This window comes from Colossoma macropomum, unplaced genomic scaffold (genome assembly GCF_904425465.1).
Source record: "Colossoma macropomum unplaced genomic scaffold, Colossoma_macropomum, whole genome shotgun sequence".
In the NCBI taxonomy this organism is placed as follows: domain Eukaryota; kingdom Metazoa; phylum Chordata; class Actinopteri; order Characiformes; family Serrasalmidae; genus Colossoma; species Colossoma macropomum.
This window is the reverse complement of record NW_023494802.1, coordinates 2,013,460-2,039,685: the sequence shown is the minus strand read 5'-3', so window position 1 is coordinate 2,039,685 and position 26,226 is coordinate 2,013,460. Positions and strand designations below refer to the sequence as shown.

At 39.0% G+C, this 26,226-nt stretch overlaps 1 protein-coding gene across 5 annotated transcripts; it reads right to left on the bottom strand.

Annotated features, from left to right (window-relative positions):
* Positions 1-270: 270 nt before the first annotated feature.
* LOC118822861 (tumor protein p53-inducible nuclear protein 2) lies at positions 271-16,141 on the bottom strand. Of its 5 annotated transcripts, XM_036592176.1 has the most exons (5): positions 13,783-14,126; positions 9,144-9,300; positions 8,921-9,049; positions 7,069-7,612; positions 271-5,773 (listed from the first exon to the last, which is right to left on the bottom strand). In XM_036592176.1, exons 3-5 carry the CDS (start codon positions 9,042-9,044, stop codon positions 5,506-5,508), a joined length of 936 nt encoding a protein of 311 aa, XP_036448069.1. In that variant the 5' UTR covers positions 9,045-9,049; positions 9,144-9,300; positions 13,783-14,126; the 3' UTR covers positions 271-5,505. The 5 variants fall into 5 exon arrangements, with proteins under 5 accessions (XP_036448069.1, XP_036448072.1, XP_036448073.1 ...); XM_036592179.1 differs by lacking the exon at positions 13,783-14,126 and adding an exon at positions 15,961-16,141 and having other exon boundaries at positions 8,921-9,300; XM_036592180.1 differs by having other exon boundaries at positions 271-5,770; positions 8,921-9,300.
* Between the last annotated feature and the right edge of the window lie 10,085 nt (positions 16,142-26,226).

The window sequence follows — 26,226 nt, the reverse complement described above, 5'->3', positions numbered from 1 at the left end:
CAATTATGTTCCCTGACTAAAGGTATGTAAAGGTAAAGGGTAGATGTACCCTTGAGGGTACCACCCCAGTGACAAGAGGGGTACTGCCCCAGTGACAGCTTAGTACCATTTCTTCTGAGAGTGTACAATAAAATTATTATTATTAAATTTATTTATTATCAAATTATTAAACTATTAAAAAATTCTCAGATGGCCTTTTGCACAGCGCTGTGTGTTTGTGCTTGTATACACACATCTGATCTCATGTGGAAAAAAGGAGACAAGATTTGCTTTTCATCCTGAGAGTTTTTTCTTTTATTCTTTTTTTGTCTGGTACCTGCATTTCTGAATGGATGCTGGAACCCCATCCTGGTATTTTTGCATAGGTCTCTACTACTGCTTCTGGACCACTGCCCACACAGAGGGGATCAAAACGTCAGCAAATCACAAAAACCATGCAGAATAGTGAAAGGCACAATCACCATAGATATCAGATACACCATTCAATTTTTTAAATATATTCTATTTGTACTTTTTTGTCATTTTTTTGTGAAGGGGGTGTACTCGTTGAAGAGGATTCCCCCTAAAAGGTAAACCCCTACGTTTCAAAAGCTGCCATAGTTTCAGGGCGCCAAAACCAAACGGAGGAACGGAGCGGATTCGCCGTCTCCTCGTCTGATGGTCCACCCCCTTTATTTTCGACAATATAATAAAGTGAACGACTGTTCTAATAATATGAGATAAAAATACAAGCACATATATTTTTTTTTTACTTTAGTTTTCATTTATCAGTACGTGTCATTATATGTTTTAAATTACCCTCCCTCTCTAGGTTCGCACATCACATCAGCTAAGCACTCAAATTTACCCCAAACTCTCCTCTCTATACCCACACATTTCATTAGTCATATACACACAGAGAAAGAAATAATAAAATCCCAAAGAAAAGGACAATAACAACATCGGCAGAGGACAATGGTGGCCAGGAGTGCGCAAAAACAAGACCAAAAATAGCAAAAGGGAACGATGATGGATCTCAATAGAGGGTGAAGGCATCTCAAAGGAGTAGTTCAGTCAAAAAAGCTAATGTTGCTATTGCTAACACTGAGTGGAAACAAACAGCCACCATTGGAGCTAATGTTGCTACTCCTACAAACGCGTTCTTTCATAGCTAATGTTGCTAATTTGGGTAAGCTTTACAAAAATCCCATTCAACCTGTGAGAAACTGTAGCATTCTTTGTTTATGATCAGAGTTTCAAGTTTTAAATGCTACGACTGTCGTACCTAAACAGAACTAGGCATTGATGAATTAGCCACCATGCTAATGTTACCTCAGAACAAAAAATACTATGATCTGGCAATCTTTCCCAGCTAAACCAAAATCAGTCAAGCACAAGACCAGCATAAACCAGTATAGACCAGTCCATTCTGGTTTGTGCTTTTTTTTCAGTAGGGCTCACACGCATACATAATAAAGAACGCATTTGTGGGCTGAGCATTATGCACATGATGTGATGCTGAAAGGCTATAATTTTCCATTCGCTGTTAGCCACATTAGCATGTTTGGTCAAGCTGTTCCTTTAACTCAGTTTTCATAACACCATGGGACATGATACACTACATTTCCTCAATACGCACCTATGGCCCGTCATGTAGGCGTGCCAGTAGGTGAGAAGCACCATGTAAAACAGACACAATAAGTGTCTTTCTAGGGAACAATCTAACAAAGTTCCCTTTGACGCTGATAGGAAACGTCCCGAGAGATCCACCCCAACATTCATCCATGTAGAGTAAAGGCGAAGTACACAGTCCTTTTCAAAGAAGAAGAAAAAAAATCTAAAAACATAAAGAAAAATTGGGATATATGTGTGTATATATATTAGTTTTCTGTTAATTTCTTTAAGTATAACATTACATTGACATCTTTGAAGGTGAGCAGTCAATAGGAAAGTTTGTTGCATGTATAACATAATAAAAAGAAAACGGAAGTGGATAATCAGGTACACGCTCACTCTCTTTAGCCAAAAGGTGGATCGACAGACATGTGACAGGACCTTGTGAGAAAGAAAACTCAAAAAAGTAGGTTCACTTCACGCTAACGCACAGTAGAGGGCACTGTATGATTGGACCAACTTGGTTTTGCAGTCGAAAGGTGGTGACATCGTTTAGCGCTAAAGCAATTCATAAACACACACGTCATTCAAACACTGTACTGTGCATTATATACATAAATGCAAATAATTTAAAATAAGTCATCCTTTTGGACTCTTCCTAGCTCATGCACATTAGCATCACCCTCACATTCGCCGCCTGTAGCTGTTTTGTTGAGAGAGAAAATTGCACACAGCTAAAAACGTTGATTCACCATAAAATGTAAGACAGTGCAAAAACTTACATCCAAGTCTCAACGATTTACAAATAGCAGTATATGTTCATATACCTTCAGCACCATAGTAAATCTATTAGCGTTGACACTACACATAAGCCAGCGCACAAAACGCGGAGGATAACGTTCAAAAATGGCAGGAAGGTAACACTGAGCGATGTAAAATAATGGATTGTGCATGTGGAAAAGTGTGCAGAGGTATTTTTCCCTCCTCTATCCACCTAGCTAGTGAGAACATCTTTGCTAACACTGAAATGTATACTGGTTAGCTTCGGTACGCTAAAGTTTCCTGCCATGCTCCCACTCTGGTGTTACAGTGCATGAGTGTAAAATGAATCTGTTAGTGTAACGGCAGATGGTTCAAATGAGAACTGAATGATCTTGCCTCTTCTATAACTTTGACATCAAATAGTTTTGTTTTTCTTGTCTGATCACAGTGAATTTTTCTGTAGCGCGACTGAGCATTGGGTATTAAGCCATCCCGTCTGATGCTGAAAAAGGGCTCACAGGACAGGGACAGAAATGGGGTCTGAGGCCTTGTGGTGGATCTAAAAGAAAAAAATATTATCCAAATTAGACTGGTAGCCAAAAAATCGCTCAAATGTACTTTTTTGCAGTGATCGCTACATTTCCTTACTTTATTATGTGGCATCAGAGGTAAAAGTCCATTTTAATATTCATTTTAACAAGGACTCGTTAACTTTGCCACACTATTTTCTCTTGTGACTCCATCCTAATGTACTTATGCAAGCGCATTTCTGTCGAACTTGTTAAAAATATTGTTGTTAAAAATTCAAGAACTTGCTAGCATGGACAAGCGTGTAGCATAAATATAGAAATGTGTGCAGCCCACTGATTCATATATCAATGGTTCAGCTGTACTTAAGAATGATTTTTATCAATCAGCTCATGTTATAATTCTATTTCCATCATCTGGATTGTGACAGCTGGATGAACAGAACTGAACAGAAAAAAACAGCCAGTAAACATCACTGCATTTGAATCAAATTTTTGGCTGCCAGTGTTCAACATAATAAAACAAAATAAAGAGTCGCCATCTATACCGTCCTGCACCTTCTATATACGCCAACTCACCCTGTAACCCACAGCAGCCTGTGACCGCTTCCGAAATATATACTGACAATCATATAAGTATATAACCTTGAAGGAATACTCCAGTGTTTTTTCAGCCCAGTAAAACAAAAAAAAGTGCTGACCCAAAACTCACAGCTGAAGCCAGTGGCCAGCTGCTTCAGGGAAATGTGTCAAAATGATTTTTCCACGGTAATGGAGCGTACAAAACAGATTTGCTCCAAAACTCTGGAGTATTCCATTAGATGCTGATATGCTGTGACACTCAAGTCATTTCTGATGAGGTACAAAATACTGAAGAGTAACATTAACCTGTTTCTGAGCATTTTGTTGGGTTTTTTAAGAGGAAACCCCACCCACAAAATTAATCAAACACGTAAAGCGCTAAAGAATCAAACCAATTATAAAATTTCATTCTTTGGTGGGATTTCCTCCTTAAGCTGCTACCATAAGACTGTTTAAGTAGGCCTACTCAGGCTGCTTAGTGGGCTACAATACTTACTTAATGAAATCCTCTCTGATTCCCCATCAACCCTGATTCTGTCCAACACGCCCGAGGCCTCTTTAATCTGTTTTATTCTCGCTCTCACCTTCCTGTACTTACTTTTTTCATTCTGTGTGTTGTAAAAGCACACACTGAAAAACGTAATGCATTGAATTTTACTAAAATATATCACATAAACACGCTTATTGCCAAAGGTAAGTAAACTGAAAGGCAAACTAGTGTTGATGTGATATATTTTATTTATGTGGAAATGATGTACATTTTTGAATGAAATAAATGTAGTGCATTACTTTTCCTCAGTGCATCCCTTTTTCCATGCTGGAAGTTCTGCCCACATAGCAACACGTTTCTACGGTATGCTCTTTCCTCTTTTCAAAATTCCCAAAAAAAAGAAAAGAGAAAAATGGACTTTTCCAACACAAAACATGAAAGCAAATAAAGGACATGAGACTACAACCTCAGACCCATTTCAATCATTTCAATGTCCATTCCTGTACTGACCCTGTGTTATTGTTGGTGTAACTTTTTTGGATGGCCCTGCTACACATAGATGTCCTGTTGTTTTTAATATTTTTTATGTTGCCATGCTCACTTCTTGACAGTTTAGCAACTCTACATGTGAACGGTATTCGTAAGATATGAGGAAAAGCTGCTACTGTTTAACGTGGAGCCATCCTAACCACCCGAACGAAAAATTCTTGCTGATTACATGAGTGGGGTGAGAGAGACAGAGACAGAGACAGAGAGAGAGATCTTAATGGATGGATTTGAGCACTATAAGCTAAAAACCCTGCTTTAGCTTGGCATGTTACAGCTGCAGAGTAAATTGGACTAGGCTAACGTGGGCTAAGCTAACTCTACCTGTGTCACTTCTAAGAAACATGAAAATGCTAAAAAATAAAAGCTGTGGTGTAGGAAAGAATTTCAGTGGATGATAATAGACAACAAGTGGTGTGTCTAGGTCAGGGGTGTCCAGCTCTGGGCCTGGATGGCCTTTTTTCAGCACAGTTTGGTGATTTCTATGCTCAACTCAGCAGTCAGTTGCCAGGTTAAGCACTGCTCGAGTGGGATTCAAGTGCTTTCAGAGGAGTTTATGTGATGTAATTTGTGGGATTTAACTGGTACAAGAAAAAGTATCTGCACAATTTCACCGATCTCCCACAGATAGCATGACTTATGGTCATAGCATGGGTGTTCATGTCCCCGTTCACGTCCACAGAACACATTCAATAACAATAACAACACCCCACAATGCTATGTTTTGTTATTAGGGTAAGATGGATAAGAACAGGACTACTATTACTCAGGGAGCTCTGAGTTCAGCCAGTAACAGAAGGCCATTCACTACTCTAATCTCATCGTCAATCACATCGCTAACATCTTAAACTATAATACCTCCCCAGGTAAAACTATTCCAATTACAATATGCTTGAAGAGCAGGAAAATATCAGCTACAAACTGTGCTGGAATTGGACACCCCTCTCCTAGATACTATGTATTTATAATAATGCCCTCAGTGTGAAGCTTTGCCCCAGGGGCCGGTCAGTGGCAAAGGCTGCGCTGGCACGGTTGGTGCAGGAAGGAGTTGCGGGCGCCAGCGGTGTGTCGTGGGATCTGCTCGCGGACGCGGTTCTGGCGCTGCATGCGGTTGCGGCCCAAGTGGCGGCGCTCCACGCGGGCTTTGGCCCTCTGTACACGGGACACCTGCGTCACCTTGGCCAGGGGGACCGCCTGACAGGCCGCTCCTCGGGCCATCCTGGGAGGCATGCTGCTCCTGACCGCAGGGGGTGGCACTGACTCAGACATCCTGCTGAAAGAGTGAGAGAAAAAGAGAAAGATTGAGAGGAGGAGTGTTCATCATCTGTCTGCAGACTTAGAGAGCCAGCAGCAGTTCTAGACCTGCAGTCACATTTGTCATGATTTACAAGACAAATTAAAGTCTTAGCTAGCTACTGTTATTTCAAATAAATGATGCTTGAAACAGTTTAACGGGTTATACTAGCTAACGAGCTATGTAATTGTTATGCTAGTACAACACTGGATATCCTTGCTGACAAAAGCAGTTTAGACCAGCATGAATTTCAAGCTGGTTTAAACTGGTTTACACTGGTTTGGTAATGGTTTCGCTGGTCAGCCAGCATGACCCAGCACGCCAGCATCCAAAACACAACATGTGCTGATTTTGCTGGTGATCAGCTATGCAGGTCTTTGCTGTTTTTTCTGGCAGGGATACTAGTGCAAGATTAACTGTCTATGTTTTATGCTAATACAACACTAGCTGTCTATGTTTTACTCTGGTACAACACTAAATATCTATGTTTTGTACAACACTAGCTATCTAAGTGTTACGCTAGCACAACTTGTTAGTTGGAATTGCTGCTGGCTCTACAGGTCTGCAGATAGTTGCATCTCAATGTAAATACACCAATTTGCATTTCTGAGTTTGCATGTTTGCGTAAGTGTCTGTGAATATACTTGCATAGTTCAAAGTTTGTATGTGCAACAAGTAATGTCTTCTTTTATGGTGCAACAAAACGGAAGCCATATTTATGGAAATCCAGAGAGGCCATAAGGTAGTTATAATTCTCTGGACTGTTATCTTAAGATCATGACTTAATTATCTTGTGATCTTGAGATAACAAAATGTGCTATCTTGAGATCACGACTTAATTATCTTGTGATCTCAAGATGACAATCCAGAAAATTATAGCCATCTCACAGCCTCTCCGGAGTTCTGTGCCTATTGCCTGCTGTATTTCCTTTAATATATTACAGTCTGTGGGAATAATCGTTATAGATCATAGACATACAGAATGCTTTTGTCTTTCCATGATCAACGTTGTTGATAACTTGATCATTTGTTGCAGTTATAATGCAAATACTAGAGATGCACCACTGTGGGAACTCTAAATATGTAAATACCACACAATACAATAAATATGTCATCAAAAATTGATTTGAATTACCAGTCAAATTGAAACGTCTGTATAATTTTTAAAAAGTATTCACCCACCGATACCAATATGATCCCGATATAATTGTGCATCCACACCAAATGCCTCAGTGATGTGGACTAATCAGACATTATGTGACCTCAAAGCTCACCTCACGCTGCTGGTCAGGCTGGCCGTGCTCTGCTCCACCACAGACAGGTTTCCGGGGGAGACGTAGACGGACATACTGGGGTGCTCGATGAGTAGGTCCTCCATCGGGCTGGCCTCCGCGGTGGCTCCCTCTGCAGTGAAACAGGGGGGAGGGGTGACAAACCAGCTCTCGTCCATGCTGCCCCGCTCCAGCCCGCTGCCGCCACTGCTACAGTCGCTACGGGAACCCGGCGACACGGGGGCGGAGCCCAGCGGGCAGTGGGCGGGGCTGGACATCGCATTCACTCCTACTGACCCAACAGGGGAGGGAGAATTAGGGCAAAGGGGGAAGTCGGGGGAGCAGGGAGACGGGGGGCATGCCGCCTTAGCCTTGGCCACTCTAGTCCTGCGGCTTTTACGTGGGGAAGGGGCGGGGTCACATATCCGAGGGGGCGTGGCTGGAACATGTTTAGACTCCGCCCTCTGACACTCACTGTTGGGAAGGGACTGCGCTGTTGGTGGTGCCTCGGCCCCATCCTCGCCCAACATGGTACAGTCACCATTACCTGGGCACACAGTGAAGTGGGGGCGGTGTATAGAACATGTATAGGGGTAATAGGGATAGAATGTGAGCAAATCAATAGAAAGAGGTGGGTGCGGTAAGTGGAACCACAGTAAATGAAGCCATGCGGGTAGGGGACGCCGGTATAATGTGAACACACACACCAGTGGGAGGATTCAAGATTCAAATATGGGGGAATGGGAGGAGGTAAAAAAAACAACAAGACATAAAACATAGGAATACTACCATTAGTATCATGTACCTATTAAATATAGGTAGTGTTTCATATATGTTGGGTGATGATTTTTATATAAGAAGATGTCACACCTCTATGGTGTTATCTATAAAAATTAGCAAAAGTAGGCCATGTCACATAGCTAAAAGTAGTAGAAGCCATCTTGTCTGGTCTTTTGTCCATGATTATAGATAACAGAATGCCATACAGTGTCAGAAATGACATGAATAAGTCTATTTGAGATTACTCAATAACCTAACATGGGTTGAAGCTGGCTCGATGCTTATTGGCCTCCTTTAAAGAGACACTCTGGCCAACCTGAAAATTGTGACTATTGTTACATCTGTTGTAAACATGCTTACTCATCTCCTACAGTGATACTGCAGTGGTCCCTTTTTTTTAAAACCCTCTGATGTATCGTGAAAACTGCTTTAGGTCGTATTTTTAGGCACAGGCTGTTTTCTGTAGTAACTGTCTTCAAAACATCATTGCAATGGCATACAGATTACTCAAATGACAGAAATGACTCAACATGCTAAAAGCTACAGTTAGCATGAAAGCTACCTGTGTATTTAGACATCTTACATCAGTTTGGTTTCTGCTCTCTGGTTAAAAGGTTAGAAACTTGTGTAAAAATGGTTAAAAATTGTCTCTGGCATCCATTTTAAGGTGAACGAAGATATTTTTTTTTACGATTTTGTTTAGCAACTGAGGTAAGAGTTACATGTATGCTAGCTTGGTTGTATTTATTAGTCTACAAGGATTCCCAATAAGATGTACTTGAGCAATGCTTGCTGGGTTTTGTAGTTGATGAAGTCTATCAAGCTGAGAAATATAATGCTGTGCTACAGAAAACAAATAAAATATAGTTTTAGGCCTGAATGCCCCTTAATTGTTACATAAGTCCAAGAAGTCCAAGAAGCAAACATCTGGAGTAAGAGCATGAACTTGATTTTTCTGACTGTTTCTTTAACTCTTTGATCTTTAACCCTGTATCCACAGCATTGCTGCTTTGGTACATGGAACTACAATATGGCCCCATGGACTACACTACCCAAAACCCCCCTGAACACTCACCGGGTAAGTTGACCAAAAGCCATCCTTCCTCATCAGCCTCGGACACACAGGGCTTGGGTCCATTCAGCTCGGCGGAGACGTCCTCCACCTCTCCAAACAACAGGTTGCTGAGCCGCTGGAACATGGTTGCTGCCACAGAGGTCAAAGGGCAGGATTTGTTGATGTCCTGAGAGAGAGCTGCCTTGGTGTTTTTCTTAGAAAACAAATGTAATAATCTATTTACAGGTACTAATTTTGTTGGTCTTCAGTGGCAGTTTGAGAGTGATCAGCACGGTGTGTTGGCCTCTTTCGCTTGTCAAGCCCTTGTTGATGAAGGAGTCTTGGAAGAGTAGCTGGGCTTTTGAAGTGCAAATTTATGGTCTCTCTTGTACTGCAAAGGCCTGAAGGGGAAAAAGAGGGAAGAGATACCAAATCTCACTGTTTTGTCAGCTGAATGGAATGAAGAATCCTAAATTACCTGATACAAAAAGCAATTTGCACCAGCAAAACCAGCATATGTTGTGTTTTGGATGCTGGTATGCTGGTCAACTAGCATGACCATGCTAGGTGACCAACTAAACCAACACAAGACCAGCATAAACCAGCTTAGTGCTGTTAACAGGGTTAGCAAATTACCAAAACTGGAGTTAGCAGTTCTACTACTTCTGGAAATAGCTCTGGATCTGAAGATCCAAAAAAAAAAAGAGAACTAGTATTCCCAGCTGTGCAGGTGAGAACAGTCTATTTCCAACATGTCCAATTGGTACTTGAGGGAGACTTTGCCACGTGGCAGACAACTGAAGAAAGTGTGTCAGAAGTACTACTTTAGCAAAGCAACATCTAGCATAGATACATTCATACCAGTTGGGAACCCACGCGGCCTTCGTGATTGTTGTTTTTAAGCTCTGCAAAGGGTTAAATTCTTGAAATGCCTGACAGAAAGATATCCAATCAGGCTAGGACTTCAGAAAATGTCAGATTAACCACTAGCATAGCTAGGAACTGACAGTGGACAGTGTAATGGTTTGCTTTCCAGTGAGTGGGACCAATTTTATGTGAAATACATAACTCTAGGCTCACTGGGCTTTCTGGAAGTATTAGTATTAGAGTATTAGACTTTGATCATTTTTTCACAGAGCTCATCATTAGTTATCAACTGCAGCCACTTCAATGCAGTTTGAGCAGAGCAGATGGGCGGCGGTCTTTTCATGTGGGTAAAGAAAACTTGTGATAAAACTTGTGAGCCCTGTTATCAACACCAGGAAGAAAGACAATCACGCATTTGCAACCATATTTAATGGTGCATTTTTTTCCAGATAATATTGTCCCGTTTGCCAGAGGTCACATAGAAGCGACCCTACTGTCTTGATGTGTGATCTTTTGCATTTCGTTTTTTTTTGCTTGACAGTAAAAGTAACGTGACATTTTAAAATCTGTATTCGTGAATGTGGACGTAGAGGACTAGTGTTAGACCACAGACTGTAATGGCATAGAAACATCCTACCATTTAAACTTCTTCTGGCAAGCACACATGTAAAAGAGATATCTGAAAACTTTTATATGGTTAATGCATTAAAATAAGAGACAATTTGCATTTATAGCCACACAGGATAGAGAAAAAAGGTTTTAAATATTGAAGAGTGCACTGGTAAATTAAACCAGTAGGTGTAGTAAAGCAAGAAATATACTGAAAATTGAATATATTGTTCTATGTTCATAAATATATTCCAAAATAAAAACTGCATACATTGCATTGCATTGCACACATATTGCAATATAATTCTATTTATGTTATGGAATACATAATACATAAAACAGTGTATTTCATTTCATAGGGGGAGCCCCATTTTCTAGAGAAAAGCTCACTGGAAGGAGAAGAAAACAGTTTCATTCACTTTATTTACAGTGCTCACTGAAGGGTCAATGAGTGCAAACAAAATCTCTAAGCCCTGCTCACTCCACTGTGCAAAAAGAAACTGACCAATCAGGAGAGGTGTCTCAAGAGGAAAGTAGTCAGACAGTCCAGGTGGCTGACCCAAGTCACGCAGAAAGGCCGAGCACTATAAATAATGTAGTGGCAAAGGACACACTGACATGCCAATAACAGTGTACCACAAACACATAACACAGAAAATGTGAAAAATAAACACAGAAAATTAAGTTATGCCATCAGGCCATGTAACTTGCATCTTACATCGACTCTTGTCTGTTTTCTAAAGAAGAAAACCTACACTCCTTACTTTGACACTGGTCAGACAATACAGGCCTGAGGGTGCGTTAGGTCACCTTTCAGTCTGTTGATATTATGTGACTCTAGTGCCAAATTAAAATGTCATTTTTGCTGAAGTTACAGGAGGTTTGTCCATGTGTGGGAACTAGAACATTGGCAGAAGTACCACTGGCTCAAAGTAGACACATTTGAAAGATAAAGGCCTAGGAAGAAAGACAACGGTGGTGTTTCCTGAATGAGTAACAGGACAAAACGAGGACGCTCATATTAACAAAGCAGGCCTACTGTACTTAAGGGCCAGGTCTGAAGCTGGCACCATGGCTAGCTCCATACTATCTGTCTAATATGCATAGGCTGGAACAAATTTCACATCTATGATGTGTTTTTACCTCAGATTAATGATTTTAGATCCATGGCGCATTAGCAATTACTTTCTCATGCTAGCTTGCTCATACACAGTTTCATTCTCATGTGATTCCCTCCTGCCCTAAAAAAAAAGCAAAAAAAAACAAAAAACAAAGCTGTCTTTTCTTTCACTGCTTAGTTTTTGGCTTGGGTCATGTGTCAGTTCCGTAACTCACTCTCCTGAGAGTGCATTTCCTGCATTTGTTCGAGTTTATTCATACGTTCCAATTAAATTATCTGGAATTTCATGTTTGCTGTGTCTGAAGGTGCGAAGAAATGTATTTTTATTACTTAAACAGGGGAAAGGACATAGATTTAGTTCACATATAGCAAAAATACCCAGGTGACATTTGAATTGGCTATAATAGATCCCACTCTTGGTCTTACAGTCAAGCTATACTGAAAATATTAGTGACTCCCTGTTTTAATAGTAAAATATACTCAGTTCCATGTACTGGATTGGTTTTAGCAATGTCTGGGTGTTCTATAATGCTTTTACTTCTGTGCAAGGGATGGATCCTACTTTTTTTCCAAAGCTTAGTTCCACATTAGTCATAAATATATATTTTTTTTTATCTCATTCTGTTGTGTTGTGCTCCTGCACTGCTTTACTTTGGCTCACACATCTCACTTTGTAGCTTTAGCTTTTTGTTTTCGACGAAGAGTATCCAAAAAGAAAGAATAGCACCTGAATTTCGGTTCTTCAGTTCCTATGCTGATAGATCCTGGATGTACAGTTCCACTGCAGCTCTACATGGATTTTTTTTTATATTTTTGGGTCCCTACTTAAGCGATTATTTCATTATTTCAACCGACAGTATTTCGTACTAAGGTGAGCTTTCAGGCCGCTGCTCCAGATAAAGGGTTAATACAGTCATTGTTGGGAAACCCTAGCATCTATTTGAATGGCTTTCAGTGTGGGCGGGACTTCGTCGGCGGTGGGCGGGCGCATCGAAACGCTTTGACGTCACCGGCGTCGTTTTTTCAGCTTGGCCCCGCCTTCTCGGGACCGGAGGACGGAAAAATACACGACAAAAGGAAAAAAAGCTGCAGGAATATTGACTGCTGTCGGGCTTAAAACTGGAAAATGGAGACTTTTAAGGCCTAATCTCGACTTTAAGCTCTTGTAAAATGTTTAGTATGAGCGCCAGGCGCCTTTAGGAGGAGGAAAACAACAACATCGCTTCCCTTTGGTTTCCTTGGTGCACCATTTCGAGGGGCAACCAGCAGTGTTTACATTTGAACGGGGGGAAAAAAAGGAAAAAGCTGGAAAAAAAAACTGTCCAGCGATGGTCGAAACGATGAATGAATTCTAAACAAAGTATAAAACTGGCCGATTTGACAAAGCAGCGGCTGTAAATAGGGGGTGAATTTTCTTCCAGCTGAGAGGAAAAGGGTCACAGCAATGACAGCTCGGATCAGCAGTATTAACACTGACCTCAAACCCATCAGCCATAATACATACACAGCCTAGCTAACATACAACCAGAGAGACGGTTATGCTTATAATACCAATATTTCCACCCAGGAAAAGCAGATTAGGGGTCCACACGAAGCCGATAGGCAACATCAATCGATTAATGAGTCGATGTTGTACATCTATCATCGCCTATTTCTACTATTTTCCAAAATGGAAATCTGATATATTGCCATATATGCATATATATCATGCAGGGTTAGACACATATTTCAAAATAAATGGTCATATATGTAGTGTACATATATGTATTATATATGGACCATCCGATAGGTGGGTGGACATCCATATATGATTAATGCTTTCTATCATATATTGTTGTATATGCTGACGTATATATCCCAGTTTCAAATAAGTTGGCATATAGGTCACATAGACGTCCATTATAGGTTGGATATCCATATATTTGAACTCCGTATATTGCCATATATCAGATTTCCACGAAGAAGCCTATTTCTCCTATTTCTGAAGCAAACATACCGTGGCTGAATTATAAGGGGGGTGTTGAAAACCAGCCAACCCCCCACCAAAATCTGATGTCAGAGGGGCTATTGTAGAGCAATGCAATGACGAAATGAGGATTATAATGATGACCTATAAAAGGCAGGTCGACAAATGAAATACATCCATGTATGGTTAGATTCTCCATAGACGGTGAATAAAACACAAACATTGCACACAGCCCTGGAGAAAGAATGGCATTAGAATAAAAACACACAGTCCAGTCTGCTTTCAGAGGAACAAAGAAACTTAGATTCAACACCATCTTACCTGCCTTTGCGAGAAAACGACAACGATCGAGTTGTAAACGTGACAGGACAAAAAACAAACACAGATCTTAAAGCACAGCTTTAGGTAGCCTTTCTGTGAGGTAGCCTAGTAAGTGCACCAGCATAAAAAATAAGGGAGAAACAAAAAAAGGCTTTCTTCTCAGAAGAAGTGTAAACTGTAAACTACACGATCTTCAGATCATGATATCTGCAAGGATCCCTCCGTTGTTTCCTGACGGCCTGTGTTGTTTTTCCCCTTTTCTTCTCCCTGCAGATATTTTTGCGGTGTTATTGCTTCGCCCAGCTGATCCGCGGATCAGAATATAGAAACGTACAAAACAGCTGATTGTGAGATCACAGCGCTCGTAGCCCCGCCCAAGCCCCCGCCCATTTGACGCTCTGGGCCAATCAGAGCGTTACACAAGGTCCCAGCCGAGCTCCAGGGGCAGAATGGTTGGGGTAGAAAGGGTACACACTTAAAGGGGAAGTCCGCCGATTTTTCAGAATTTTTGCATAGTTAAAGGGTTGAAATGAAAACACAATTCAGAGTGGTTTGGAGTGAAATGTGCCTTTCTAAAGAAACTGCAAAGTCAGAATTGTTCATAGTCGTGGTAATAGGAACCAGATGTCCACCTCTAAAAGCTCCCTCACAGACAGTTATTACATGAAGTGTTTAGATATATACGCTGTCTAATGCATAACACATTGTTTTATGATAGATTTGTGATAAAGTTTCAGCTTAAAATGTATTTTAATCCATTTATTTTAATTTGGAGGAGTTCATGCAAGGCTTTTATATATAAGACATTGTATATAAAAACTAAGATGACAAGTGTAGGTTCACTGGTGGTTTTAGATGGCAAATGAAATAGCTATATTTGTGTTGTAGTGATGGTGACCCCTGGTTCCTATCACCACCACTGTAAAGAAATCTGAGTCTCTACAATAATCAACCATTTCATACAAACCATGACAATGTTTACATCTCAAGGATTGCACTATTCAGAAATTTAGAAAAACTGGCGGAATGCCAGTTTAAAAAAGATGGTTCTTCAAGGGTTCTTTAGTCTATTTAGAGCCATAAAATCTATATAGAACCATTTCATGCTTAGATGATTCTTTGCATATTGAAATGGTTCTTCAGATTGATAAAGAATGTGTTGTATATGGTTCTAGGAAACCTTTTTGTAAACGGTTCTGTGTAGCAACAAAAAGCTGAACGTCGTAACAATAGAAGAACCTTATAGAACCATTGCCTTTACTAGAGAGCCCTTGAAGAACCATCTGCTCCAAGTGTGTAGGAAGGTAGATGGAGGGGGAGGGGTGGTCAGGGCTCTTCCTTTGGTTGTTTAATCAAGTGAGGTGCTCATTAAAATGTCATATTACAATCCCCAGTTGAAGAAGGGTGTCAGGTAAAGTGGGACACTGCAGCTTACTGGCAGCTGATGACAACGAATCTTGCTTAGATGTTGGTCTTTGTTTGTGCATACTGAGTACGAATGAATGTTGTTTAGACATGTTTGTGTGCTGAATAAATGACAGATATACACAATATTTTATAAACTCAAACTTTTACTACACACTTCTGTAACCTAAGAATAGCTCAGCTAATTTGCATTGTAGTCCGTATCATTACTGAATAAGCATTAATAATAAACCCAGATGGAAATTTTGTTGTTTCAGCAGCACATAACAGCTCGCAAGGGCACTACTACAAAGAATAGACTCAGTTAAGAAATAAAAGCAATAATTAAACTTAAGATAAATTTGAAATAAATAAATACAAATGCAGGCAGCTCAAACCCAAACATAGACATGAACCCTTTTTGGTACTGTATAGAACCCTTTTCAAAAAGGTTCTATATAGAACCATCTACACTACATTCTCAATCAATCTGAAGAACATTTCACAATGCAAACAACCCTATAATCATGCAAAGGGTGTTTATTGCTCTATATAGAACCATTTACTTTACTAAAGAACCTTTAAAGAACCATCTTTCTAAAAGCGTATAATAACACATAAATCCATAAACCTAAAGCAACTTTGGGTTTGAGAAAGACACACTGTTCATAAAAGAAACAATAATTACTATTTAGTACAATGCTTATTACAGTATTATTTATTTATTTGTTACTATTATCATCATCATTATTGTTTTAGGTAATAGGTGCTGACCTGATGACCATTGATAGTGTTTCTCCAATATATTCTGTCTTCTGTTTGGTGCTTCAGATGTCTTAATGGCTTGTTCATGATTGATCTCCTTCCATCTTGTTGCTGCTCTTCTTCCTTCTTTACCTTCAGCTGTTCTGACCAGTATTGTCTTTTCCAGCTTATGAGTGTCCAAAACAAGAGAGCTTCAAACTGGGCTTTGAGTGAGGTGTGAGGCTTAATTTGGATGTGTCCATTTGTTTATTTTTCCAAACTCCTCACTAGCACCAAAGTTCAAAGCCTGTCCTGGCTTTTCACTGTCCAGCTTTCTCATCTATGAAGAAAGAGAGAAAAGACCATAGCCTGGACAATTCTGATCTTTGATTTTGTAGAATAATTATTATTAACCTATTTTTAACCCTTTAACATTCACTGCTATTCCTCACTCCTATAACTTGAAAATAAGTCAATCATTTACTATGTAGTTATTGAATAATTAGCCTTATTATGTTGATGTGGATAACTGTTAACTTAATGTTGGCTAAACTGCCCCAACCAGGGGTCTTAGCGCTTAGCCTCATTTAACATGCATGATTCAACTCATCAGGTCATGACAGAGATTTGACCACAAATAACCTGACACTTCTCCTGACCTGAGGACTCATTCTAAGGCAAAATAAAGTTACACACTGAAGCCTGAAGGGAAAGTCAACACTGAATCTTGGAAGTTACTTTATGCGAATCAAATATCAAGTCTGAGTAGAGGATTTTAGTTTAGTTTTAGTCTCATTATTAGCTGCAGGCATCACTGACCAGAAAAACCAGCATAGACCAGCATGGCTGGTCACCAGCAAAAGCAGTACAGGTTGTGTTTTGGATGCTGGTATGCTGGTCAGGAGCAATGGAAGTTAATATGCTGGTCACCATCAGCATATGTGATGTTTTCGATGCTGGTATGCTGGTCAACCAGCATGACTGTGCCTGGTGAGCAGCTAAACCAGCACCAGACCAGCATAAACCAGCATAGACCAGAATTAACCAGCATAAACCAGCTTAGACCTGTGCTATCAGCAGGGATTACATTGTACTAAAAAAATGTCAGGTTTCAAACAACTCATTACAGTAAAACCTTCAGTCTAAAGGACAGAACTGAAACGCTACAGTTAGCCTGTAGTTTAGATAGCAAGTGTGTTAGCTAGCTGGCTAATAGCTATAGCTCCAGGTATATTCAGCTGAAGTTTTAATATGTTGGAAGGAAATTGATCTGTAATTTACTAAAACTTTGGCTATATAAGTGGACAACTTCAGCTAAATTAGCTATTGTGCTAGCTAGCATAGTTGCTACATGTTTGTTGTTTTGCCTCTTTCCTTTAAGCATTTTCTGTAGTGCTTCATTCTGTCCTTTAGCCTGACAGGTTTTTTGTAATGAAAGTTTATTTGAAACATTATTGAAGTAATGACTGTGCATAACTGTAGCAAAGCTAACAGGCAAAGTCACACATGTTGGGTTGGAAACATAAGGTTCTCCCTGCTAGAAAAACCAGCAGTAAAACCAGCATATGTTGTGTTTTGATGCTGCTATGCTGTCTGAAATTTCACGAGTCTTCAGTTTCTGAGTAAAGAGTCAGTCAACGTGCAACTTGAGTGTGAGTCCCCATTTCCGTTCTGTGGCATATTAAAGAAATAGAGTGGATATATTTTTTTCTCTTATTAAGTAATTGGCACTTGTTTTAATGCGCTACAGTTTTCCACTTATACGTCTAAGGACTATGTCTAAAAATTAAATTTATTAATTTTTTAGTGTGATTGAAATTATGTAAATATAGAATTACATTTACCATAATAAATTAATAAATACAGCAAAAATAAATACAGAGCTTAAACTTGTCAATGTAAAAATACATCAAATGTAAATATAATTTCTTATGTAACAATGTGATTAAGTATGTCACATAAATGACATTTACATTTGATTCATTTTTGCATTGGCGAATTTGAGCTTTGCAATTTTTGGCTGTTTAGCATGTTTTTTATTTCTGCCAAAAACAATCTACACTTTCCACACAATTTCTCTGCTTGTTTGAGTGAGCTGTGAAACACTTATTATGGCCACAGATATCTATGACTTGTAAGGGTTAGCCTTGGCTGTGTAGCTGTGTGGTGTTATATCATCCTGTGTTTCCAGTGTCAGTAATATAATCCAGCCAGTGAATCCTACCACCAGTGAAATGTGCGCCTGTCTCTTTAAGGAGTGTTTGTAAATATTGCCCAGCCCCTCCCCCTCCTCATTCCTCTCATCACTCTCCTCAGCAAGGGAGGGGCTTTGATCTCCATGGCACATGATCTAGCCAACCACAGAAGAATGGTCGGTATGCAGCATTTTGCCAGCCAATAGCAGTTACAGGTATTTAAAAGCCCTTGACGCTTGACTTTGGTCTTTTTAATAGGCCTCAGAATTCCTACGCTGGACTGTCCACAAATACACTAACCTGGGTTTCACTGTAAATCATTCCATGAAGGATAAGTCAATGGTTTTTAGCCTTAACCTCTTTAGCCTTTTAGTCTCATACCTTGTAAAGGCATGCTGATCTACAAATTTGAAGATTCAGTCTTTATCTTAGATATTCACATATTTAATGTTCAATGTTTAAAGATTCTTGGAATTCCACCCCTTTTCCTTTGTTACAAGATGGCGCAATCTCGTAACACAGTCCTTACTGCCCACTTACGAGCAAGCCTGGCACACCCTAGCACAGAGCACAGCAATTATTGGAGGCCTGGAAGTGTTTGTTCTGATTGGACTCAAACTGATACGGCAGAACCAATGCCATTGTAAGAACAGCCACAGCGGTGTTTACAGCTGCTCAGGAGAGCAGGGTCTGTCTGTAGACTGCAGGACAGAGGCGGAACGTGTAGGGGCAGAACTGCTCTGGCGGTTAATCCGAACAAAGTGGGTGAGCTGACCAATCCGAGCACGCTGGGCTCATCGGGAGGCGGAGTTAAAGACACAGGAGTTCTAACAGAGTGTTTCAGACAGAGGGTGAATGGATATGTACAGTATGAGAAAAATAATGTGTTTTTCAAACATTGAAACATGTGTATCTATGCTAGTAGACCCCAAAGATACAAACATGAACACTAGAAAATGAGCATAATATGTCCTCTTTACGAATAACCCAGTCAGTTTGAATTGTTTTCCATGTAGTAACTCAATAATAGGCCTTGAGATGTCATAAACCTCAGAGTGTAAGGGGTTAAGCAAGTGACCTTTGTGGCTTGGTCACGTACATCCCAACAGGCCTTGTAATTCCTGACTTTAATTGCATCACTCATCAATTTATCAGTTGATCATAAAAACCTCCACCTCAGTGACTGCATTTTCAAACAATGGTCTTACATGGACAGTAAAGGCAATGTAATGGTCACCCGAAAGTTTACTTTTTTTTTTTTAGTTTATTTTTTTTATTATTAATTTTTTTACCGCTTAGACGGTTGCGCCACTCGGGAGCGAAAGTTTACTTATTAAAAAAATCACCTCTTGTTTTTGAGGGGTCAGAATGAGAAAGGGTCATTCAGTTTCCCAGAAAAGCATATTGTGTTTCCTACCAAAGTAGAGTCAAATATTTGAAAGCACTCCCCTCAAGTACACTACAGTCCAGAGTTATTGGCACCCTTGATAAAAAAAATAAAAAAAGCTATGAAAATACCTCTCAGCTTGATCTTTTGAAAATGAATTAATAAATTGATCAAAACTATTTAAATCTATATTAAAAATCTCAAAAACTCAGAGCTATATGCTGTACTTTCGCAGTGCTTTTAAATAACTGGAAAAGGCAAATGTCATCCATTCTAATGAATACTCAGTTAAAAATTAACACATTATTAAAACATCAAACATTGCTCTTAGTCACTTGACTGATGTTGAAATCTTCATGCGATTCACTGAAATGCCCTGCTCTTCCTGACTCAACCTGACAGCCTGTTTCATCAGCCTGCATGCACTCATAACCACAGTTATTCTTCAGGCAAAGTCCTTTTTACCCCAAATGTTGTCAATCATCCAAGACATGTTTGTCTGAAATTTGCTTCTTTAGTTTTACACGGGAGCTACAAGGCTTTTGTAGCTAAGTAATGGAAGCTTTTGCTTGCTTGTTAGCATGGTGCTATAACTGCAAGCCTACATCATTACACATCTGTCTCAGACTAAGTTTTTAAGTAATCTGCAATAGATTTCCTTATATGGTTTCTAACAATGTATGACTGTTAGCCAACAATTGCACAGCAGCTATAGTGGTTATGTGGCTAACACACTGTTATCTATAAAATTACACAAATGTACATCACAAAGCTAAAAAGTGCAACAGCATGCAACTGTTTTTGCACAATGCTAACTGAAGATATGAAATGTGTGGCTAATTGGCTACATTTGAGATAAAATGAACTGCAGTTATCTAAAAAATGGACAGAAATATGTTAGCATAGCTTGAAACCTTATTTTTCTCTTTTTTCCATTTTTGTAGTTAACAGTTAACACTGTCAAACCACATAAGCAAGTCTATTTGAGATTACATAGACAGAAATGAGGCTTCAACATGAGCGCTACTACTGCTTTAAGCTATGTAACATATGTTTTCATACAACCTACTTTCCAAAAAAGCCCCTATATTTAAAAAAATTCTTGTTTTTGATATGTTGTCTTTGTACTATTTTCAATTAAGTATAAGGTTTAAATGATTTACATGTCCTTGCATAATGTTTTCATTTATGTTTTGCACAGCGTCCCAACTTTTTTGGAAACAGGATTGTAATTAGCCTCATAGCTCTAGTACAAAACTAAAGAAGCAGATAATAAACATGACTACATTTGAGATAAGGGGAAAGTAAATAAAGATATTCTAAACTATAAGCATAAATCATCTGAGGAATGACTGTGTGTGACTTTGTGCAGGCTGATGAAACAGGCTGACAGATTAAGTCATAAAGAACAGTGTATTTCAGTGAGAGCTGTCGATAATCCAGTGCTACACCCTTGCTGGACCATGATACACCTACTGAGGAAACTCCTCTGAGTAGTTTCTATGCCTCTTTGGGTGTATATGAGTTAGTGTAAGTGAAAGAGATACTTCCTCTGATTGTTTTCAGTACAAATTCATGCCTGAACGTACCCAAGCAGGTTGTCACACCTTCCACACCTCGTTGTGGCCTGTCCTATTGAACATGACGTGAATGGGTAAAAATGAACAGCAAAACATGCCCAGCTGAGATTCAAAATAAAGTACTCGCAGACAAAAACCAATCATGAACAGTGCAAAAATCTTAGGCCGCCAAAGCACTAAAATACAAGTAAACATTACAGAGATGGTTAGGCGAAAAAATCAATATTTACACAAATTTCCACTTACCCTAGATGTAGTCGAACAGCCAACACATGTTTAATGTCCAAATTGTGCCTCTTCAGTTTAGCACTGGAGTTTACATTGCTAACAACCACTAAAAGTCAATAGTCACCCAAATCCTTTCGGTAAATACATCCTCAAAAACTTCTCTCAACCTATTCACACCGCATCCAAGTCTTCATTAAGGTGGCACAAACCTGTCGATGTGGTTTAGGACACAGTATGACTTACTGTAAGCTATTAAAATAAACAAAACGTTGCACTATAGCTGAATGCAGTGGACAGCCATTTTACACAACAGGTATTATGTCGAAATGCGACTTTGCTAGATTACACTCGCAATTTCTGTTGTTTCTATTAATAAATAACTGAATATCTTGAATTTTCTAACTGAAGATATGTAAGTATTGAAGAGCTAGATGTAGTTTGAGAGACGTTTTGGGGATGTATTTACAGAAAAGATTTGGGTGACTATTGACTTCTAGGGCTACATTAGCCTCGTAGCTCCAGTGTTTAAGTAAAGAAGCAAACTTCAGATACCAAACATGTCTTGGCTGATTGTCTAGGTAAGTGGAAAATTGTGTATATTTTGATTTTATTGCCAAAAGATTCCTTTAATACAATTAAAAGTTGTATTTAAAACTATTTATTTGGACACTAAGTATTTATCTTATTTTGTAAAGCGTTAACCTTGGAATAGACACAAATAAATATTAATACAATAAAACAGAATGTTTAAGCTATCTAACTAGGAAGTGGGTGTTCAATTGCTTGGAAAAAAGGAATACATACACATACATAACACATACAAATAAACATATAGTATATTCGTTTATAAAAAAAAAGAGTACAATTTTTCTGAGTGTCCATGTGTTGGCTAAACCATTTCCATTTCCAGCCCAGTATTTACCATCCAATAGCATTAAACTGTCTGAAGACAACACGTTGTTACTTTTGTGCTGTATTCATGTTTATTTATACTTACTGTAGTGTTAAATAGTGTTTTTACAAGCAAAAACTCATTTACTACCCTGCTAAATAGCTTTAAACAATCTTCTTGGCTGGTCTAAGGCTTTTGCACAGTACTGTAGCTAAAGCTGACTCAGGTCTCTACAGTTACCAGGTGGAACACAACACCGTCTGCTAGCGTTCCTTGCTCTGGAGGTCCTGGTGTAAAGAGGCCCTCAGCATCCAACCTGAGGCCGGCTCTGCTCTTCTCTAATGACGGTGAAGGTCAGAGAGTGTATAGTGGAAATGGGTTATTTCACAAAACTGGGTTTCTCAGTAAAGCTGAGCTTGAACTTTAAAGAGGTCATATCGTATATCTCTGCGATGAAAATACTAGCTGTTTTTACATGGGCCTCCCAGCCTCCAAACTGTCAGAATGACAGACAGCACCTTGTTTTCTTAGCGAGGGAGCCTCGACTCAAAGGAGTTCTGAAAGCGTATCACTGGCACTTCTTGCGTGACATGTTTGTGGATAAGGTAAAGGACTTATTGCCTATATTTTTATTGCATTTAATTTTTTCCTTTGTCATGTATGTGTGGTTTTATGTGCCAAAAAACTGTCATAATACATTTTTATGTGACCCTCCAAGCTTTCTTTCCCCCTAAAAATGAAGTTATTTTTGTTACTGTGCCTTTAAGAGAGACATATGTAAATAAGCTCTGTTTTGATTGGCTGCCCTGTATTGTGCCTCATTCAAAAAGCAGTCCGAGCTGAAACACTCTTTCTAACTTCAGTATAAAGTGGGCGGGGTCAAACTGCTGTAGGCTAAATAGGAGGATGTATGTTAATGTGTTTGGTTTTTGTGATGTCACAAAAACATGGTTTTCAAAATGGGCTCAGCTTCAATATATGGACTGGGCAGCGAATAGTATGCTTTGAAAGTGATTTTATCCATCAAAGCCTTTAATTAAAAAAAAAGTACAGTGTAAAAAATGGCTCATCAGATCAACCTAACAAAAAATACTTCATGTAATGACAAGCAACTGAACTAGTTTTATTCAACTTAAAAAATTACATTGACTGAAATAATTGTTCATTCAAAGTATTTATTTGAGTTGAATATAATTTGTTAATTTACTTGATACCACATGAAGTAATTTTTTAGGTTGATCTGACGAGCCATTTTTTACAGTGTAAGAAATGTGTTTTTTTTTTATTATATGAGCCCTTTAATATTGTCCAGATTGAGTTATATCACAAATGTGGGTTGATTTACACATTCGAAGACAGACAAACATCACTTCAAAGCTCTTGAAAGAACACAAAGTGCTCGAATTCTAAGAAAGAAGCAGAAACTGGTCCAGCAGTCATGTTAGAAGGTATTTTGTAACAGGAGCTTGATAAAAAGTCAATGTAAGCAATCTTTTAACTCTATCAAACACACTACCCTCTACAGCCCTGGTATCAAGCTTACAGCACAACGTGTACTGAGCCTGTGTGTACATGACATTAGACATTAGCCAACCAAGGTGTTCCTTTCTAACTGGCTGCCATGGCTACGTGAAATAAGAGGTGGTTGGGTACACAGTGTACTAAACAGAAGATTTCTAGGCTTGTAAAAGCTTCAGAAATGCTCAGGCTCTGAATGTCTGTGCTTTTCTCCAAGTTTTTGCCCTAGGCTGAGGCTAGCAGGGAAAGCTACCCTGGCCCGCATGTGGAGGGTGGGGGGAAAGTAGGTGAAAGGTCATGGAGCTGCGTGAGAATTTGTGATTGTTATCTTCTGCTCGTGCTCAGCTGAGAGATGCCGTCGCGCCTGCTCTCTCGCACTCTCTGACCTGCATTAGAGAAATCCCTCAGCATGCTGGGAACTGTAGTTGTAATCGCTGACTCTTTTAGAATGTTTTATAGAAACAGAATTAAAACTCTAGTTTGTTCTTTTTCTTTAAGTTGATTTTTTCTTGAGACTGCAGTTTTCCCTTTACTCTAAATGTAGTCTGAGGTTTGCTTCCTTTTGCACTGGAGCTACAAGGCTAATGAAGCTAACAAGATAATGGAAGCTTATAGGCAACAATTAGCATTGCGCAACAAAGGTTGGATGGCTGCTACAACTATTTTTAACGATGTGGTTTTTGCTGGTGACAATCATGAAATAGTGTTTTTTTTTGCTTGCTTAAAAGGGAAGAAAATTTCCACTGATTTTTTTCACAATTTCTACATAATTCAGTCATTACCATGTGATTCAGAGTGGTTTGGTGTGAAGTGGTTCATTGTAGAGACTCTGATTTCTTTACAGTGGTGGTGATAGGAACCAGGGGTTGCAATGACCTCAACACAAATATAGCCACTTTATGTACTATTTAAAACCATGTATGTAGTATGTAATGTTGATGGTGGTAAAATTGTGATAAATCTGAAAAGTGACTTTTTTTTGGGGGACTATTTTGTCTCACAACACCTTACATTTATCTCTACACCTTGTATGCATTTCAAAATATATTTTAGGCCAAAACTGTATTGCAAAACTGTTGTGAAACAATGTCTCAGGCATCGGGTAGTGTATCATTTTGTGTAATAATTTTCTTTGATTAAGCCCTTCAGACGTCTGGTTCCTATCACCACTACTGTAAACAACACTGACTTCTCTAGAACAGAGCACTACACACCAAACCACTCTGAATGACTTTGTTTACATCTTACAGATTTATTTATGGCATAATTTTGAAAATTCAGCAGAATTTCAATTTAAGATTTACTTCAATTTTAGATTTTCAGCATGTTTAGTTGATATAATTATTCTAGTTTGTTACTTTCTCTTGAGACAGCAGAGATTGCAGTTTTCCCTTTAACCCAAATCTAGTTGATCAGCCAAGACATGTTTAATGTCTGAAGTTTACTTCTTTTTGCTCTGGAGCTACGAGGCTAATGTAGATAACATGCAAATGGAAGCTTATAGCCGACAATTAGCATTGTGCTACAAAGGTTAGAATGGTACTATTATTCTTCAATTATGTGATGTATTTTGCCAATTTTTATTGCTTACACATTGATAACTTTATTGATAACATAAACCTATCATTGCTTGCTAGCTTTAGCTTCATAGGTCCAGTGCATTTTTGGCTAAATAGAGGTAACGCTAGCTAACAGTGTGTTAAACAGTGCCACATACCACATGATCATATGAGATTACTAAACAACTCCATACAGTTTGATGTGAGTGTATGATGATTTAGGCTTGAAGTTAGGACAATGTCAATTAGCTTCATTTAGTTGTTAGCTATATTACCCATAGCTCCAGTGCAAAACAAAAGAAGCAAAGATATAGACATAAAATCATCAAATGTCTTGACTGATGGGAGGGAAAACTGGGTGGCTAGTTTAGCTGAGCTGTTCTTTTAGTAAGGTATCAGGGGAACAACCTAACGCAGGGCACATTTTAACACTTTTTACACATTTTTTGACTTTTTACGTTGTTAAAGAAAGTCAAGCAGCATGAGCTTCTGGCTACATCCCCACATTTCCTATCTGCGGTCTCCCACCAAAATTCAGAGCGATTTGTCAGTGTTTTAAAGAGATTTTTGCCAAAGAGTGTTCTCAGGGCATGTGAATAACTTTTTTCCAACACAAGTTTTTTTAGTTACTGAGCTGTTTGTGTAAATCACAAAATCCAGCCTTATGTGACTTTAATCACCATCTTGTTTCCTACAATGTAGCACCGCTTTGAAGCATCTGACAAGTTCACAGTAAGTGCAGCTGGGCTTCAGTACAGCCTCCGCACCGCGGGGTTAGTTCTTACACAGCAATACAGCTAAGACATTTGGTCTTTTTATTTCATGTGTTTGCACAGATTTAAAGATGAAAAAGATGAAATGTTTCTTCTACTTTATTAGTGTCTTTCAGATGTTAGTGTTTTGGTTTTAAATAAGCATATTAATAAAATTGACATTA